General features: G+C 38.0%; 1 protein-coding gene across 1 annotated transcript in view; it reads left to right on the forward strand.

Annotated features, from left to right (window-relative positions):
• Window positions 1-14,194, forward strand: part of ADGRV1 (adhesion G protein-coupled receptor V1) — a 564,815-nt gene that overhangs the window by 111,458 nt on the left and 439,163 nt on the right. The window contains exons 25-28 of the mRNA XM_060296007.1: window positions 4,065-4,194; window positions 6,839-6,919; window positions 8,329-8,468; window positions 12,186-12,795. Of these exons, the coding sequence (XP_060151990.1) occupies window positions 4,065-4,194; window positions 6,839-6,919; window positions 8,329-8,468; window positions 12,186-12,795 (961 nt within the window). The remainder of the gene's footprint in view (window positions 1-4,064; window positions 4,195-6,838; window positions 6,920-8,328; window positions 8,469-12,185; window positions 12,796-14,194) is intronic.

The following is a 14,194-nucleotide window of genomic DNA, read 5'->3' on the forward strand; positions in this document are numbered from 1 at the left end:
TGTGCAAAAGCTTTGAAGTTTAATTAGGTCCCATTTGTTTACTTTTTTTTTTTTTGCGGTACACGGACCTCTCACTGCTGTGGCCTCTCCCGTTGTGGAGCACAGGCTCCGGACGCGCAGGCTCAGCGGCCATGGCTCACGGGCCCAGCCGCCCTGCGGCATGTGGGATCTTCCTGGACCGGGGCACGTACCTGTGTACCCTGCATCGGCAGGTGGACTCTCAACCACTGCGCCACCAGGGAAGCCCCCATTTGTTTGCTTTTGCTTCCATTGGTCTAAGTGTCTGTTTTTGTGCCAGTACCATACTATTTTGATTACTGTAGCTTTGTAGTGTACTATGAAGTCAGGGAGTTTGATTCCTCTAGCTCTGTCCTCAAGATTGTTTTGGCTATTCAGTCTTTTGTGTTTCATACAAATTTTAAAATTATTTGTTCTAGTTCTGTGAAAAATGACATTAAGGGACTTCCCTGGCAGTCCAGTGGTTAAAACTTCACCTTCCAATGCAGGGGGTGCAGGTTGGTCCCTGGTTGGGGAGCTAAGATCCCACATGCCTCGTGGCCAAAAAACCAAAACATAAAACAGAAGCAATATTGTAACAAATTCAATAAAGACTCTAAAAAAATGGTCCACATCAAAAAAATCTTTAAAAAAATGACATTAATATTTTGATAGGGATTGCATTGAATCTGTAGATTGCCTTGGGTAGTATGGTCATTTCAGCAATACTGATTCTTCCAATTTAAGAACATAGTATATCTTTCCATCTGTTTGTGGCGTCTTCAGTTTCTTTCATCATCATCGTATATTTTCAGAGTACAAGTCTTTTACTTCCTTAGGTGGGTTTAGTCCTAGGTATTTTATTCTTTTTGACACGATTGTAAATGTGACTGTTTCCTTAATTTCTCTGATACTTTGTTGTTAGTGTATAGAAATGCAACAGATTTCTGTATATTAATTTTGTATCCTGCAACTTTACCAGATTCATTGATGAGCTCTAGTAGTTTTCTGGTGGTCTCTAGGATTTTCTATGTATAGTATCATGTTGTCTGCAAACAGTGACAGTTTTACTTCTTCCTTTCCAATTTGGATTCCTTTTATTTTTTTCTTGTCTGACTGCTGTGTCTAGGACTTCCAATACTATGTTGAATTAAAGTGGTGAGAGTGGGCATCCTTGTCTTGTTCCTGATCTTAGAAGAAATGCTTTCAATTTTTTACCATTAAGTATGTTGTTAGCTGTGGGTTTGTCATATATGGCCATCCCCAATCTCCAGTTGGATTATCATTTTCTTTAATAACTAAAACAAAATGAAACAAACAAAAATCTATGTATGTATCCTTCACAACTTTCAGAAAGCTAATACCCTTGGAGATGTTTCTGAGAATTTTCAGGCCATGGGTTGCAGAATGGATGTTGTGTTAGCAGGTATGAAAGCAACATGAATCTCATTGTACATCTCCATTAGAGCTCTTGTGACCAGGTGCATTGTCAATGAGCAGTAATATTTTGAAAGGAATTTTTTTTTTTCTGAGAAGTAGGTTTCCACAGTAGGCTTAAATAATTAGTAAACCATGTTGTCAACAGATGTGCTGTCATCTAGGCTTTGTTGTTCCACTTACAGAGCACAGGTATAGTAGATTTAGCATAATTCTTAAGGGCCCTAGGATTTTTGGAATGGTAAATGAGCATTGGCTTCAACTTACAGTCACCAGCTGCATTATTAGCCCCTGATAAGAAAGTTAGCCTGTCTTTTGAGGCTTTGAATCCTGCCATTGAATTCTCCTGTCTAGTTACAAAAGTCCTAGATGGCGTTTTCTTCCAATATAACACTGTTTTAACTACATTGAAAATCTCTTGTTTAGTGTAGCCGCCTTCATTCATTATCTTAGCTAGATCTCCTGGATAACTTGCTGAAGCTTCTACATCAGCACTTGCTGTTTCATCTTGTACTTATGTGTTATAGAGATGGCATCTTCCCATCAACCTTATGAACTAACCTCTGCTAGCTTCAAACTTTTCTTCTGCAGCTTCCTTACCTCTCTCAGCCTTTATGGAACTGAAGAGAGTTAGGGCCTTGCTGTGGATTAGGCTTTGGCTTAAGGGAATGTTGTGGCTGGTTTGATTTTCTATATAACGACTAAAACTTTCTCCATATCATCAGTAGGCTGTTTTGTTTTCTTATCATTCATGAGTTCACTGGAGTAGACTTTTAATTTCCTTCAAGAACTTTTCCATTGCATTTAAAACTTAGCTAACTGTTTGGCTCAAGAGGTGTAGGTTTTGGCCTGTCTTCGCTTTTGGACATGCCTTTCTCACGAAGCTTAATAATTATTTCTAGCTTTTGATTTAAAGTGAGAGACATGTGACTCTTCCTTTCACTTGAACACTTAGAGGTCATTGTAGGGTTACTGATCAGCCTAATTTCAATATTGTTGTATCTAAGGGAATAGGAGGCCCCAGAAGAGGGAGACAGATGGGGGAATGGCTAGTCAGTGGAGCAGTCAGAGAGCACACACAATTATTAAATTAGCTGTCTTATATGGGTGTAGTTCCCTGTGCCCCCAAACAATTACAATAGTAACATCAAAGATCACTGATCACAGATCACCGTTAACAAATATAAAAATTAGGAAAAAGTTTGAAATATTGTGAGAATTACCAAAATGTGACACAGAGGTAAGAAGTGAGGGAATGCTATTGGAAAACATGGAACCAATAAACTTGCTCTACGCAGGGTTGCTAAAACCTTTAATTTGTAAAAAATACAACATCTGCAAGGTGAAATAAGGCGAAGTGCAATGAAATAAGTTTTGCCTGTTGAAATTTGGAAGTTGGCAACATATACATGACATTAAAAGCCTAGAATATGGTAGCCTTGTCTAGAGATAGGATCTAGAGGGAATCTGATGAAAAATAGTTTTTCCAGGTCCTAGGAGAATGTTAAAATTCAAAGAACACAAAGATGAGCTAAAAAGGTAGGAAAAATAAGAAATGTGGTATCACGGAATACCAGAGAGAGAGGGAGTGGCCAATTGTGTAAGATATTGCTAAGGTCAAATAATATGGTTTCCTAAGACAGTCAGATGTTGTTTCTGCTGTTAAGATTTGTAGAATTACTCCTTTGATGACTGCACTGTAGGCAAGGTTAATTACTTTTTTTCTTGAGCTGCTGTATGTCTTTTATAGCAGTTGTTTTCTATCCTGTGCTTAATACTCCTTAGGGAATGTTTGCGTGGAGATACAGATATGATTTGGCTGTTTTTGAATCCCAAGCATCTAAAAGGGTGCAACGCACATGCTATGTGTTTGAAAATATTGAAAAAAATTAGTAAGTGAGTGATTAAGTGCATTGGTACTTGGGTTCCTCAGTTTAACTTTAGGATCATTAATTGCTCCGCAGGATGAAATATACTTGTCCACAAAAGCTAACCCTGGAAAAAATTTAAACATCTTTATTTATTCTCATGACTTGAGCAGAAAATGCTTATATTAGATAGTGGGAGGAAAAGGGCCTTAAGGCTTTAAAAAACTACTTTTCTAGTAGCTATGAACTTTTCTGATGGGAGATTTGTATCGCGAATTGCAGTTGTGATATAATCAAGGAAAAATTAATGCCCAGTGGATTGTTATTTATTATTGCTAGGGGAAATTTTTGGAATGAAAATACCATTATTATTATGCAGTGAGTATTTAAATTACTCAATGACATAAACCAAATAGTTCTCAATATACTTAATCAAAAGAATTCCACGCATCTCGTTGACTTAATTCTTTAGGAATTTGTGGATGTCACCTATTCAGATTTCTCATTTGCCTTAACAGGTTTTTTTTGATGAATAGGAAAATAAGAGAGATAAAAATCCATCTGCTTTATTTAGTTTGAGGATATTTGTTTAGAATTCATATTGAACACTATTCATATCCACTTCAATGTTTTCAATTTTATAGTTTACTTCATCTGTTTCAGTATTTATAACAATTTGGGATATAGTAAACATTCTCATTTTACACATTCACATACAGAATAATTATAATCTAATGGATAAATCTTTTATTTATATTTCAGAGTGTTGCTGGTACCTTAGAATTTCAACCAGGAGAAAGATTTAAGTACATTTCTGTTAACATCACTGATAATTCTATTCCTGAATTGGAAAAATCCTTTAAAGTTGAGTTGTTAAACTTGGAGGGAGGAGGTAAGACTCAAAAATGTCAAATATTTACTTGTACACTCAGCATGGTGGTAGTAGATTCTATTAAGGAAATAGGTTCTTTTGAATTAACCTATTGTGCTGGTTTTCCCCCTTTCATTACCCATTGGTCTTTTCCTAAAGTAGGTGTGCTTTTACAATGAAATAATTTAGTTATACTGAATCACCAAATTATAGCTATCATTCAGAGCAGGTGCCCCTAAAGTCACCTCTCTACCTTCTTCCTTATTTCAGTTTTCACAGTAGCTCCTTTAGAGCTACCTCCAGCTGTAGAACAGGTCAAAGTTAATCTCTTTAGATAATCCATTATGAGGTGACTATCAATAAAACAGGTTAATAATACCTTACTCTCAATTCTGTAATGCCGAAAACTATGATTATCACAGATTTTTGGAGTCAGAAATCCATTTTGTGGCAAAACTCATCTGTATTGAAGAGAGGCTACTTATAATCTTTATTTATCCCACTTAGATTAACTATATACGTTTCTTTGCAGAAGTATCACTGTGTTTCATTATCAGGTGCTACTGGGGGTGTTACAGTATACATGAGATGTGTACCATATTACCTTTATAAATGTAAGAATTTGGGAGTTGGTATGGTATTCATCAGGTCAGTCTCTTCCATTACAAAAGCTGGTATTATTAGCTTATTATTATTTTTACGTTTTGATGAAGAAAGTCATAGTAGTGAATAAGACATCCAAAGGGAGAAATTGGGTAAGACAGAAATACTAAGATTGTCTTTTAGTATGCAGTGAGACTTTGGCGTGAGTATGACAAAATTTTCCCATGTTTCCCTTCCTTGTTCTCCCAAAGCCCAGGTGGCAGCAAAGGAGGACAAGCCAGGGAAATGATTAAACAGCGCCACAGCTTGGTTGACTACATAAAACAGTGAAAGTATGCTGGACAACCTGCTGGGCTGGTGTCATGTAACAATACCAGTGTTACTTGTCTTCTAGAGACAAGTCCTTTCATTTCCAAATCATTATTTTCATGAAACGACTTCATTAATCAGAGGTCACTATAAAGTATTTGAAGAGTTGTTCTTTGTATTACTTATAGCTAAAAATACTTGTGTAATAGAGAAACTGTTAGTGAGCATTACCTAATATTGACTAATAAGGAGCATCAAATATTCTTCAGAAATGATATTTGTGATCATAGTGATACTTCTGATTTTATATAGAAACTTCCTCCTATATCTCTAGAATATGCATCGTTATGTATTAATTGGGCATGAGTACTCATTTGAAAACCAATCTTGCACCGTAAGTGGGCAATACTGGCAGAGAAGCTGATCCTCTCCTCCCGCTCTGAGTGCAGATTGGAGGTAGAGGAATCTAGATGCTGGCCTCCATTCCTCGAGTCGTAGCTGGGACTAAGAGGTGAAATAGCCTGTAGAGCTAAATTCTTTTGAGGATCAAAGGAGAAACCCTTATTCCATACTGTTTTGCCTATAAGACTAATTCTACATATGATAGCCACCCGAGTAGATGTTTTATGCTAGCCAGGGTACATTGCTGTTAAATTTCACCCCTCTTCCTCACAACTTGTGGTTAATATGGAAGCCAAGCCATGCACTGTATAGTCCCTGAAATCCATTTTGCCTCTTACGTCTCTAAGATCATTTCAGGTTTTGGGCGCCATAAATTCTCATATATATCCCAGTCCTTTGGAGGGGAAGCACAGAAGAGCAGAGCAGATCTTAGACTGGCATGTCAATCAAGGATACTGGTAGAAGCACATAGGTGTGGATGTGGTCTTGCTACTCTTACTCCTTTTCCACTGCTGCCATCGCTGCCCTTCCTGTCTTCTGTGTTTGCAAATATTTGGCAAAATAATGGTTGGCTTGTGAGATGTAGTGGAAGTAAAGTTAGAATCATTTTCTCTTTATTATAATCTTTATATATTGCCAGGGTACTTCATTTTCTACAATATTATTTATTTGATCTTTACAGTAGTTCTGTAAAAGGCAGCAGGCACCTTTCATAGGTGAGAAAAGTGAGGTACCAAGAGGTTTAGTGACTTGCTGAAGGTTTTACAACTGCTGTCTCTCACAGCCAGGGCTGAAGCCGAGGTTTTTAGGCTGCTTGTCCAGGGTTCTTTGAGAAATGTCAGTGGCAAAAGGGTGATCAAGCCTGAGAATGGTACATATGGTGGGAATTTAAGCATGTGGTTGAAGGGAAATGTTAGATGCCTCTCCCTTATTTTGAATTGGTGGTTGTTAAGTGGTAAGGTGACTGTCAAAGGTATATAGGACTAAGTGTAAGCTGATACGTGCACGCAGATGTTTAAAACATATTTAAAATGTTAAAAACAATTTACACTGTTGTAAAGTGAAAATTTAAAAATAAAACTAGTTAAATTGGCAGAAATGGGACATGCCAATTACAGCCTACAGGGAATATTTCCTGAAGCTATGAATGAAAGTTTTATATATTGGTAGCTTGACTAATATTATACTATTACCACCTAATATGTTGTTGTTGTTTTTTTTTTTTTTGAAGAATGCATGTCTAATATTACTGTATTTTCCTCTTTGCTGGATATGTTTTAAGAGCTCTCAATTTTCTCATTGTGTCAACGTGTGTTGCGTGGGTTGTGTCTCTGTGTTTCTCCTTGTGAAGTGACTGAACTCTTTAGGGTTGATGGCAGTGGTAGTGGTGATGGGAACATGGAATTCTTCCTTCCAGCTATTCACAGACGTGGTAAGCAGCTGTTCCAAGGCCCCTTTACTATTCTACATTTTAACTTTTCTTTTTAGAGACAAGAAAATTAACCATTTATTGATACCTACTACATGCAGGTCCTTTATGTATTTCATCTCATTAACCAGCACAGCTTTAAGAAGTATTCTTTGTTCCATGTTATTGTCAGCCAGCTAGAAAGTGATCAAGTCACAATCAGGTCCTGTCTGCCTCCAAAGCCCAGACTCTCCTCCTCCCTGTGTGAACCTAATGCAGTTTCCTGATTCTAATTATAACAGAAATTTTGCTTGGTATCATTTACAAAAGTGATTATTGAAAAAGATTTTACATCGCTTTGAGTACCTGAAAGAGATAAATAGAACATTTATACTTTCATGTAAAATGTATCACACTGATTTTCTTTACGAAAACAAACGGGTCTTTATATGTAACTTTTAATCAGAACAAATGGGAAAGAGAAATTAAGAAGAAAACAAATGGGGAGAATAAGTTGCCAGTTAATGGGCGGGAATATTGAAAAGAGGATGCCTTTTGAATCATATTCATATACAAACATGATTCAGCTTTTTACCTCAAATATTTTTCATATTAAGGGAGAATACATAGAATACTTGTTTTCTTTAGGGAGCACTCTTACTAACCCTCAAAAGGATTCCTGTTGAGGAATCCTCAAAACATTCCTTTTTCACCATGTCAGGTTTTATATTTTAGTTTCAGAACTCATGTTCCCACCCCTCTCATTCCTGACTTCCATCAACGCCTCATGTAACTTCTGTATTTAATTACTCTCCTAATTTTGGGATTGTTTATTTTCTCATTCGAATCCATTAATGGAACATAAAACTTGAACATACTTCTTAGGAAAAAATTAAATACTTCTTTAGATCTTGGCATCTTTTTAGTTATAGGACTGGATGAGACCAGGAGAGGTAGATCTATAATATCATAATATGATGAAAATAGGCCTAGAATTAATGCACATTTGGAAACCAAGAATCTGTGCAGTCAGATTGATGAAAATCGTAGGGAAACTACTGTTTCCTAAGGGTAAGAATCATTTTGGCTCACGTTCTTCTGAGGTTAGCAAAGGTCATGGGAGAATTTCCTCATATGCTCCATGTGGAAGAATGTTCTCTTTCATAGAGAAGAAAAAGAAAAACAAGTTTTCCTTATTCATCTTCAAGTGCTCATGCAGCACTTGTATATCACGTTAGTGCCCAGACAGAGGAAGGTCGTAAAAGCATGAATATGTGTGGCAGCCATTTGTGTGTGCCTTTCTTTCTAAAGCAAATTAGAACATGCTCAGTGAATAGTACATCTCTTTTCAAAAAGTTGTTCCTTGCTTTTCCCTTTGGTTTGTAAATTACTGATTGACATTTTCTTCTGTTTGTTGGAACTTATCCATGCAGCCAGTCTAGGAGTGGCTTCCCAAATTCTAGTGACAATTGCAGCCTCTGACCATGCTCACGGTGTATTTGAATTTAGCCCTGAGTCACTCTTTGTCAGTGGAACTGAACCAGAAGATGGGTACAGCACTGTTATATTAACGGTGAGTACGTTTTCCTCCAGTCCTAGACATTGCTTTTAACACTGTTTTATTGTATTATTAAGGTGTACTTTTTGTTAATTTTTTTTCTATTTAAGTGGAGGGGAATGAGCCTAGAGGCACAGACAATTCAAACTGATACTTAAACAGCGATTTGGCACTTGCCTTTGTCTTTCACTTTGCATACAAATTCATCTTATGACTCTGAGGATTCCTGACTCTTTAAGGAATACAGTGGATCTGTCCTACATAGATTTTTATATTGATTCACATAGGCTGTGGAAACAAACATCTCCAAATCTCATTGGCTTACTACAACAAAGATTTATTTTTCACTCATGGTTTATGTCCATCTGAAGTGGGCTGTCATCAGTGACTTAGGACTGAGGATTGTAGAGGCTACATCTCAACAGGTGCTTCTTTCTCCACGGAGTGGGGAAATGTGAATGTGAGGAACTGCACACTGGCTCTTCAGCTTCTTTCTGGAAGTGATTCACAGCATTTCCACTTAACTTCTTTGGTCAAAGCAAGTGCAAGTCACATGACAACGCTAATGTAACCAGGTAGAGAAGTGCATTCCTGGCTTGTATCTCTCCCAGAAGGAATGAAAATCCAAAACATTTGTGAACAGCAATAATAACAACTCTATATGTGTGTGTGTGTGTGTGTGTGTGTGTGTGCGCGCGCGCGCGCGCGCACGTGTGTATGTCTGTGTGTGTCTACTCTGCATTCATCCAGTAGGAATTAAGTAGGATTCTATGGTTAAATAATTTAGAGGAGCTAGAAACTTGCTCAGCTTTCTCAGATTTTATACAAGTGATATGAAGGATCACTCAAAATATATCCTTTCTGTATTCTCATGGCAGATCTTCAGTAAACTGTCGTGGAGTAAATTAAACAACTTCAGAAGGGATAACTAATTTATTTTATTATTATTTTTTGGGCTGCTTTGGGTCTTCGTTGCTGTACACAGGCTTCTCATTGCGGTGGCTTTTGTTGCGGAGCGCAAGCTCTAGGCGTGCAGGCTCAGTAGTTGCAGCATGTGGGCCCTAGAGCGCATGGGCTTCAGCAGTTGTGGCGCATGGGCTCAGTAGTTGTGGTGCGCAGGCTCTAGGGTGCGTGGGCTTAAGTAGTTGTGGCGCTCAGGCTCAGTAGTTGTGGCTCATGAGCTTAGTTGCTCCGCAGCATGTGGGGTTGAGTGGGGGTTACTTTTTGTTGCGGTGCGCGGGCTTCTCATTGCAGTGGCTTCTCTTGTTGCAGAGCATGGGCTCTAGGCAAGCGGGCTCAGTAGCTGCAGCATGCGGGCCCTGGAGCACATGGGCTTCAGTAGTTGTGGCATGCAGGCACAGTAGTTGTGGCTCATGGGCTTAGTTGCTCCATGGCACATGGGATCTTCCTGGACCAGGGATTGAACCCGTGTCCCCTGCATTGGCAGGCAGATTTGTAACCACTGTGCCACCAGGGAAATCCCAGTAACTAATTATTGGATTGGCCAAAAAGTTCCTTCGGTTTTAAAGTAAAAATAAGAGACATATTTTTCATTTTCACCAAGAACTTTATTGAACAACATATTCACCCTTCTGTTCCACTACCTTCCGCCATTTTTCAGGCAACGTCATAATTCCATCTTCCCAAAACTTTATCTTTTTGAGCAAAGAACTATTCCAGGTGTCTTTTACAGTCTTCCAGGGAATTGAAATTTTTCCATTAAGAGAATTTTGTAAAGACTGAAATAAATGGAAATCCGAAGGTGCAGTGTTTGGTGAATATGGCGGATGAATCAGAACTTCCCAGCCGATCTGTAACAGTTTTTGCCTGGTCATCAAAGAAACATGCGGTCTTGCGTTATCCTAATGGAAGATTTTGTGTTCTCTGTTGACTAATTCTGAACGCTTTTCGTCGAATGCTGCTTTCAGTTGGTCTAGTTGGGAGCAGCACTTGTTGGAATTAATCGTCTGGTTTTCCGGAAGGAGCTCATAATAGAGGACTCCCTTCCAATCCCACCATCATATACACATCACCTTCTTTGGATGAATACCAGCCTTTGGTGTGGTTGGTGATGGTTCATTTCACTTGCCCCACGATCTCTTCTGTTCCACATTATTGTACAGTATCCACTTTTCATCGTCCATCACGATTTGTTTTAAAAGCGGAACATTTTCATTACGTTTCAGTAGAGAATCGCATGCGAAAATGCAGAAGGTTTTTTTTCCCTTGACTTATGTGGAACCCAAACATCAAAGCGATTAACATAACCAAGCTGCTGCAGATGATTTTCAGTGCTTGATTTGGACATTTTGAGTATGTCGGCTATCTCCTGTGTGGTATAACGTTGATTGTTCTCAAGTAATGTCTTTATTTGATCGCTGTCAATTTTAACTGGTCTACCCAACCGTGGAGCATCGTCCAAGTGAGAAATCTCCAACATGAAACTTCACAAACCACTTTTGACATGTTCAATCAGTCACAGCACCTTCTCCATGCACTGCACAAATCTTTTTTTGCATTTCAGTTGCGTTTTTACCTATCTTGAGATAATACAGCTATATGCCAAAAATGTTGCTTTTTTCTTCCATCTTCAATATTAAAATGGCTACACAAAAATTCACCAATTTTGTTAAGTTTCTTTTTTTTTTTTTAATGCATGCTGATATGATAGCCGTTACAATACAATCTAACAAAATTGTTTCTAATGAAGTTAAAGACAACTAAGCACTACTAGAGCCATCTTACGGAAAAAAAACGAACTCTTTGGCCAACCCAATACCAAAGAAAGAAAAAAAAAAGGATTACGGGAAAGCATCAAGTTTTATAAATTCCTGTCTCTAACTTTATTTTGAACCAACATTCATATTTTAAGTATAAATAAAAATTACTTTTAGTTGGGACTTAACTTGAAGTGATTTTTTTAGGGTTTTTATTCTTTTTAATATACTGTTGACAAAATATTTCTTGCTTCTTAAATGTGTTTTATATAACCTTGGGTTATGTACTTTTTTGGTGAATTTTTTGTTTTGTTTTGTTTTGTTTTGTTTTGTCTTTTTGCGGTACGCGGGCTTCTCACTGTTGTGGCCTCTCCCGTTGCGGAGCACAGGCTCCGGACGCGCAGGCTCAGAGGCCATGGCTCACGGGCCTAGCTGCTCCACGGCATGTGGGATCTTCCCGGACCGGGGCACGAACCCGTATCCCCTGCATCGGCAGGCGGCCTCTCAACCACTACACCACCAGGGAAGCCCGAATTTTTGTTTTTTATATTATATTGAACATACAATTAAATATAATTTGCTTTTAAAAATGAGTTTTATGGCTAACTTTTCAGAAAAATTATCAGTCATCTATTCCTTACAGTAAAGTATATACCTTCTTTGAAGGAAATGTAAACATTTTCATGAATATACGTAAATATAATACACTGTTAATTACATTTGCTTTATTACTAATGTATGTTATAGTTGCAGAAGTGATAGAGCTATAGTTTAGTTAGCAGCTAAAAATGTTCAGTCTGTCATTTCATGCCACAATCACTTTTTAAGTGGGACTCCCTGAGGGTCTTCAAATATGGGTAGTACATTGCTTTCAAGAATTTTATGTTCTTGAGAACAGCTTATATATAAAATAAAATAAAAAATTAATATCCCGTTATCATTCTGTATTTACAGACCTCTAAGTCAATGGTTTTAATTCCTCTTTTAATACATTTTAATATTAAATATTTTAAAGATTATGAGACATCATGGGACTCTGTCTCGAGTGACTTTGCTTTGGAGCATAGACTCTGATCCTGATGGCGATCTGGCCTTCACCTCTGGCAACGTCACATTTGAGATTGGACAGAAGAGCGCCAACATCACAGTGGAAATATTGCCTGATGAAGATCCAGAATTGGATAAGGCATTCTCTGTGTGTATCCTCAGTGTCTCCAGTGGCTCTTTGGGAGTTCATACTAATGCCACATTAATAGTTTTGGCTAGTGATGATCCTTATGGGGTCTTCATCTTTTCTGAGAAAAATAGACCTATTGAAGTGGAGGAAGCTACCCAGAACATCACTTTGTCAATAATAAGGTTAAAAGGCCTCCTGGGAAGAGTCAAAGTCACATATGCAACACTGGATGATATGGAAAAACTGCCTTATTTTCCACCTAATTTAGCCAGAGCAACTCAAGGAAAAGACTATATTCCAGCTTCTGGATTCGCTCTTTTCAGAGCCAATCAGAGCGAGGCAACAATAACTATTTCAATTTTGGATGATGATGAACCAGAAAGGTCGGAGTCTTTGTTTATTGAACTGCTCAACTCTACTTTAATAGAGAAAGTACAGAATCGCCCAAGTAAGTAACCATTAGTGTGTTGTTATTATTATTAGAGGTAAGAATCCTGAAACAATAAATTAAGAATTTGGTATAGTAGAAAATTCTATAAAAATAATAAGTTCTAACTTTGAAAGCATCTTCTTACAAAAGTTTGTCGATAAGGCAAATGGAAGTGGGACACTTGAAAACATGAAATCATGTTTTAAAAGCCTGTTATATTCCCAGACTAAATTTTTAGAAGTGTCTGTGTAATCCAGTGTAACTGATCTCTAGTACTATTGTACTTGATATTGTAGCTTCCAAAACATTCTGGAATCAATCTGGGGATTCCAAGGACAGTCCTGGTAGCAAGATCCTGAGTCTCTTTTGCCTTGATCCACTCTGGAAGATTCCTTAACCAACAGAGTCTCTTTGTATTAGTGAGGAGCATGAGTGAGGATTTGGCAACTGCATGAGGGAAGTTGGGGGACAGGGCTATGTAGTAGTAAGAAATCCTGGAAATTTTGTGGGTCACCGTGAGAGCTGAGAAGAAGGCAGTGGTTGGGGATAAGAATGAGGAATGCAGAGTGACCCGTGTTGGGCAGAGGATCTGGTGCAGCGGCTTCTGTTGGAACATAGCAGCCTCTACCCCTGGGGTTGGAAATCCTGGAAATTTTGTGGGTCACCATGAGAGCTGAGAAGAAGGCAGTGGTTGGGGATAAGAATGAGGAATGCAGAGTGACCCGTGTTGGGCAGAGGATCTGGTGCAGCGGCTTCTGTTGGAACATAGCAGCCTCTACCCCTGGGGTTGTGGCTCAGTAGCTTTGTAGAGAGAGGGGGGCTACTAGTTGAGAGCAGGGCCTGAGCTTGGGGAGCTAAAGGTAGTTATTGCACTATAGCTTGTTCATTAGTCACATCTCTCTGCGAAGATGTATAACTTTAGAAAGGGGGTTTGAAATAAAGAGAAGAATCTAGATTTCCTGGAACAAGACAACAAGGAAAGGAAGAATGGTGATATTAATTTAATATCAGTTTTAGGATAATATTTGTAAATATATGTAAATGTAATACAGTAAATAAATATTATATATCTAACAATATAATAAAACTTTCTTAAGGAAATTGGAATTAAATAGTCCAAAGAGTACAATTTAAGATCTGCATGTTGACTGTGTTCTGCCATATAGATTAAGGTTTCTTACAAGTAAACTTCTTCACCTTACTGATATACTGTATAGTGAGCCCCATTCTTGCCCACAGTGTAATTGTAGTCCAGGGTTATAGAAGGAAATTTACTTTCTAGGACAACTGCTAGCATTAAATTTTCAGGTTACAGTCAAGGTTAAAATTCTCACACAATAACCCATCCCTTTTTTTCTTAGCAAGATTTAGCATCAGTTATAATAGCAAATACATTGAAATAAAACCCAATAATTAG

Source organism: Globicephala melas, chromosome 3 (assembly GCF_963455315.2).
Source record: "Globicephala melas chromosome 3, mGloMel1.2, whole genome shotgun sequence".
Lineage (NCBI taxonomy): Eukaryota > Metazoa > Chordata > Mammalia > Artiodactyla > Delphinidae > Globicephala > Globicephala melas.